The sequence below is a fragment of the Marmota monax genome, unplaced genomic scaffold (assembly GCF_021218885.2).
Source record: "Marmota monax isolate L192 unplaced genomic scaffold, Marmota_monax_Labrador192_F-V1.1 WCK01_AAM20220418_F8-fsc00064, whole genome shotgun sequence".
In the NCBI taxonomy this organism is placed as follows: domain Eukaryota; kingdom Metazoa; phylum Chordata; class Mammalia; order Rodentia; family Sciuridae; genus Marmota; species Marmota monax.
The window spans coordinates 8,481,538-8,487,499 of NW_026694542.1; the positions used below are offsets into that span (position 1 = coordinate 8,481,538).

General features: G+C 48.3%; 1 protein-coding gene and 1 non-coding gene across 2 annotated transcripts; one reads left to right on the forward strand and one right to left on the reverse strand.

The window, feature by feature from the left end:
* Positions 1–1,547: 1,547 nt before the first annotated feature.
* LOC124076609 (U6 spliceosomal RNA) lies at positions 1,548–1,654 on the reverse strand. Its single transcript, XR_006846400.1, has one exon. It is a non-coding gene; the product is annotated as a U6 spliceosomal RNA (small nuclear RNA).
* Positions 1,655–3,712: 2,058 nt separating this feature from the next.
* On the forward strand, positions 3,713–5,476 carry Hoxb13 (homeobox B13). The gene is made up of 2 exons (XM_046420330.1): positions 3,713–4,313; positions 5,223–5,476. The coding sequence occupies exons 1-2, from the start codon at positions 3,713–3,715 to the stop codon at positions 5,474–5,476; spliced, it is 855 nt and encodes a 284-aa protein (XP_046276286.1).
* The last annotated feature ends 486 nt before the right edge of the window (positions 5,477–5,962 follow it).

The following is a 5,962-nucleotide window of genomic DNA, read 5'->3' on the forward strand; positions in this document are numbered from 1 at the left end:
GATTTGTGCAGGGATTTGGGTGCTGAACTCATGTAGTCTCAGAGAGGGCTTGGAGGGGCTGAGCCTTAACTTCTCTATGTGAAAATTCAGGCTTACATAGCAGTAAGTGACAAGTGACTGGTATTCTCTAGGACAACTGTCCGTTTTAAATAAAAGCAGGTGGCTTCGTTAGAAAAATATATAGGAATACAAGCAGAAGTCATGTTTATTCAGTGTATGAAATGCTTTCAGGTGAAAAAATCTCATTAAATTGTCACAACATTCCTGTGAAGTGGGAATTATTATCACAATTTTTACAGATAAGGAGGCATAATCCTACCTTATCTGACTCCAACTGACATATACAATAGGATAGATGCACATATCTCTATAGACAAGCGCAGGAAATAGGAGCACATAACCAGGTGCTAATAAATATGAGATCCAGAACTGCTCCCCCAAATCTATAGTAGATGCTAAATGAATTATAACCAAGACAAAACCCATAGTATTATTTGTATTGAAATGTATCTGTTTGTGTGAGTCTCTAGCACAGCTGGTGAGTGTCTCTGCGACAAAGTTTGTCTTCCTCCCACAACAATTCAGAGTTATATGCACTTTAATGCTATTTCCATGGACATGGGTATAAACATCGTATCTCCAAAATAGCTTAGTTGCAGACAATTCTTCTATAATTTTTTTTCAGTGCTTGTGCTCTAACTCAGGGTCTTATACATACTAGGCATGTGCTTTACCACTGAACTACACCCTAACCCTGCTACTATGAATTTTAAATTTTTTGTTCTAATTATTTTTTCTTTTAAAAATGAGGTAAAACTGATATACATAAGTGTAAAAATTCCAAGCATACAATTTTCAATTTTTATAAAAATTGTGCAATTTTCACAAAACGGACATACCCATGTAACTCTAGCACATGCAGATTGAGATGGAGAACATTTCCAGCACCCCACAGACTTGTTTGTGTCCCCTTTATGTTAGCAATCCCCCTAGGATAATTTTTATTGTGACCTCTGGTATCACACACTAATTTTGTTGGTCCTTCACATGCTCTCCTTACTCCCACTTCTATAGGGGATTGAATCCAGGGCCTCTCACACTTTACCACCAAGCTGTATTTCCAGCCCTTTTCATTTTTTAGTTTTTAACAAGAACTCACTAAGTTGCCCAGGATGACCTTGAACTTTTCCCATCCTCATGCCTCAGCCTCTAAAGTAGCTGGGATTATGGGAATGTGTCACTGAGGTTGGCTTTCTGGTTGTTCTTGAACTGTGTAAAAATGAAATCATACAAAAATTATTTTTTTGTGTGTGGCTGGCTTCTTTATCCCACATATCTATGAAATGCATTCATGCTGTGTATGGCTGTGGTTTGTTCTGTTTTTAAATTCCTGTATAATACTCTATTGTTTAATTCCAGCTTGATTTCTTTACCTATCCTACTGTTGATGGACATTTGGGTTGTTTCTAGTTTCATGTACCTTCTAATACACACCACCTCTGCTGTTTTGTCTTACTCTTTCTCCTCCTCCTTCATCTTTTCCTTTTTTAAATATGAAACATTTCACAAATTTGCATGTTATCCTTGCACAGGGACCATCCTAATCTTCTCTGTATCATTCCAATTTTAGCACATGTGCTGCAGAAGCAGGCACTAAAACATGCCTTCTGATAGATAATAATTTTCGTTTTTTGTTGGATTTATGCCCAGGAAGTTTGGGTTTTAGAGTGCAAATATGATTTAAATTTAGGAATCTATTTATGCCTGTACTGTAGTATAGCCATGAATAAATTTACACACGGAAGCTTTATCCTCCACGTACGCGTATGTACATGTATATATGTTTGCTTACTTACTGGATGCTGAAATTGTGGAATCCTCCTATGTATCCCTAAACTATCAAATAAAAATCATTAGAAATTTATCAGTCTTTAGGAGAAAATCCTGGTATTTTTTGTCTTTTATAGACAAGTAAAATTCTTCGATGAGAAATTGAAAATCATTGAGGAGACATTTCCCTCCTTTCCTGTTGAATTCAAATGTGGTAAAATCTTGCTAGGATTCCATGTTTGGAATCCTCAATTATTAGTAATATTCATTGAAAGCAAACTACATTACACTGCAGCCCTACAACTCCCAAGTAACTCCATCTTGCACGGGCCCTTTCCCACCAGATAGCTCAAGTTCAAGTTCAGGTTGGTGAGAGGTTGTGGCTGAACTCAATCAGAACTCAGGGTAGTAACTGCCAAGACCCTAGTGTAGACTAGAAAAGTTCCTGTTTTTCTTCAGAAAAACTGGGGGGATGAAGGGGGCTCTAGAAAAAGCAGATAAGAGGATTTGATTTGGGAGGGATAGTGAAGGAAAACAGAAAACCTCTAAAGACAGATTTGTAAATGAAACTGAATCTTTTGGAATGAACTGCTCAATAGGCCCCAAGAGAGGGGCCTCAAGCAATATTGCCAGCGGTTGGAGCTCCTCTTCTTCTTCTAAGGAAGTTTAAAGTCTAGAGAAAGCAGATGTGGTGCTGGACTTTTTGGGCACTCAGCTAAAGTGGAAGTGTGCTGGCACTAGGGACAATTTGCTGGCCCTCCTGAATCACAGGGAGAGGACCGCGGGGCAGAGCGGCTGGGCTGGCAATTCCACACAGTCAAGACAGCCTCTTGAATTCTCGGGATCCAGGATCCCCAAACTTGGTTCATGACCAGTTAGCCAAGCTTTGCTTCCCCAGAAGCAAAGGGGAAGGAGGGTGAGAAAAGATTCTCTTTTCCAACTGGCACTTCAGGATTTTATAAGATAGCGCCCTTCATGCTGCAATCCCTGAATGTCTCTTTCTCTCTCTCTCACTCTTTCTCCTTCTCCCTCCCTCCCTCTCCCCCCATCTTTCCTCCCTCCTGTCATTATCTTGTGAGTCTCTCTCCACCCTTAAAAGGAAATCCAGACCCCCTTTCACAGGCAACATGTAGAGGCCCCATTTCCCCTTCAGGCCTGGACGCTGGTGTCTTGGGCTCCAGACCGCACGTTTTCTACGTTGAGTTCGTGTCTCCCGCCCCCTTGCTCCGCCTCACCCGGGATTGGGGCCACCAGAGCCTTCTGGGCAGGAGTTAGGGTCCCTGGGGAAGGGGTGTCCCAGGCACTTCTGGGCATCAGAGGAGCTCATTTCAGAGCATCCAGGTCGGGAGGGGCATCTGGAGTGAACTGGAATGGTACCCAGGCCCCAAAGCAAAGGGCTTCCGAAGTACCCTCATTTCCCAGCTTCCTCTTAGGCGCATTCCCGGGTTCTCCTTTGAGGCCGGGAGCGGCCTCCCAGCCCCACCCCCGACTCCCCTTCCCGCCCCCCCCCCCCAGGAGATGGACACTTTATTGGGAGAGCTTTTTGTTCTCTCGTTAAACCTGCCAAAGCGCAGGAGACAGAGAGCCAGGGAGAGAGAGGAGTAGACGGAGGTGGGGCTCTGCTCCTCGTCCCCTCTCTCTCCGCAATTTCTGCCGGGAAGATTTTATGAGCTTCTCTCCCCCAAAGCCGCAGCCAATCAACGCGCGTGCCTGGGCCCCTGCGTCTCCTGCGTCAAGACGGCCGGACAGGGCGAATGCAGGCGCTGTTCGAGCTGGGAGCGGTTTAAAACGCTTTGGATTCCCCGGGCCTGGGTGGGGAGAGCGAGCTGGGTACCCTCTGCATCCCCCACCCCCAGCGCCCCATGAGCGGACCCTCGGCCCCATGGAGCCTGGCAATTATGCCACCTTGGACGGGGCCAAGGATATCGAAGGCTTGCTGGGAGCAGGAGGGGGTCGGAATCTAGTCGCCCACTCCCCACTGCCCAGCCATCCAGCGGCTCCTACACTAATGCCCGCTGTCAACTATGGCCCTCTGGATCTGCCAGGCTCTGCAGAGCCACCAAAGCAATGCCACCCGTGTCCTGGGGTGCCCCAGGGGGCATCCCCAGCGCCAGTGCCTTATGGCTACTTTGGAGGCGGGTACTACTCTTGCCGGGTGTCCCGGAGCTCGCTGAAACCTTGTGCCCAGGCGGCCACTCTGGCTGCCTACCCCACGGAGACTCCTGCAGCTGGAGAGGAGTACCCTAGTCGCCCCACCGAGTTTGCCTTCTATCCAGGGTATCCGGGACCCTACCAGCCTATGGCCAGTTACCTGGATGTGTCGGTGGTGCAGACCCTCGGTGCCCCTGGGGAGCCTCGACATGACTCCCTGCTGCCTGTGGACAGTTATCAGCCTTGGGCCCTGGCCAGTGGCTGGAACAGCCAGATGTGTTGCCAGGGTGAACAGAACCCACCGGGTCCCTTTTGGAAGGCGGCATTTGCAGGTAACTTCCACTACCCTGTGTCCCCTTGGCTCTTGAGAGTGGGCTACGCTGGCACTTGCCTGGGAGGAGGAAGGAGAGGAGGGATACTTGGGGCTGATGAGGAGGAGCTTCGTTGCTTATTAGGATTCTAAATGAGGGTCCTGTTGGAGGGCCTGGATGGAGGCTCCAGAGGGTCAATGTGAGGGACCTGAGCTGGATGTTATCTGAAGCCTGAGGTCAGCCAGCCTCCCTCGCTTCCCCCAGGAAGCCCTGGAACTAGCTCTTCAATGTCAGAGAGCCTTGGAATCCTTTGCTGTGAGTTAGGGCCAGGGTTTCCTACCCAACACAATCCCAGCCTAATTCTACACAAAGACTAACAATTCAGTGAGTGTGAGGGTTGTAGGGGAGGAAAGGAGGCATTGAGTATTCTTTAGAGAATATTACCCTCACTTTCTCTTGGGCAAGTTTTCAATTTCCAAAAGAAAATTTACTTTTCCTGCCACCTAAGGTGTGTGTGTGTGTGTGTGTGTGTGTGTGTAGAAACGTGTTTACTCCTGTACAGAATTTGCTTGTAGAATCTTTAAGTGACGGAGAGTGAAAATTCTTGTGGGGGTGGATGGATGTGATCGTGGGTAAAAGGCCTGATTGTGTGTGGTGGGTGTGTTTGTAGACTCCTGGGTGGGAGGGCAGTGATGGGTGAGGGTGGCCTGCGGGAGGAGAGGCTGAGAAGTGATCAGAGACCCAGCCATAATCCAGGGAGTGCCCCAGCGTGCTTTGGGGGAGTATGAGCGCACATGCGCCAGTGGGATGATCTGGATGCGCCTGCAAGATGACGTAGCCTCGGAGCTTTCGGGGCCAGGGTCTGCGGTTAGGTTGGCGCTAGGTGGGGGTCTGAGAGTGCTTTTCCTCCCTCCCTTTCCTGACACACAGACTCCAGCGCGCAGCACCCTTCCGAAGGCTGTGCCTTCCGCCGCGGCCGCAAGAAACGCATCCCCTATAGCAAGGGGCAATTGCGAGAGCTGGAGCGCGAGTATGCGGCTAACAAGTTCATCACCAAGGACAAGAGGCGCAAGATCTCAGCAGCCACCAGTCTATCGGAGCGCCAGATTACCATCTGGTTTCAGAACCGCAGGGTCAAGGAAAAGAAGGTTCTCGCCAAGGTCAAGACCAGCGCTACCCCGTGAGGGATTTTCCTGGCTGAGTGGGGGAAGGGGAAGGTGGGGTGTCCTGAGGAGACCAGAAGACTTGCCAGAGCCTGACTGGGCAAAGGACTCCGTGAGGGGCCCCCAGAGATGACATTCTTTGCAGGCCACTGGCTCCTGGACTATTCCTCAGGTGCAGCCTGGGCATCCTGTATGTATGTGCCAGGAGAGTGAGGTTTAGAGTTACAGTTCTCTCTGCCAGGGTTCCTAAAGAATCCATCCCAGTCATAATCATTCATTCTAACAGTGGTGATAATCATGATAACCAGTACTAGTTGCCATGATAATTAGTCTCATATTTTCTATCTAGAGCTCTGTAGAGCACTTTAGAAACTGCTTTCATGAGTTGAACTGATTATGAATAAACTTGGAAAGCCATCCCTTTGCAGGGCAGCTTCCTCTCAGACCCACTTCTATTTTCATTCCACCCCTCCCCCATATTCCAGTGACATCAGGAAAGCAGGGGAG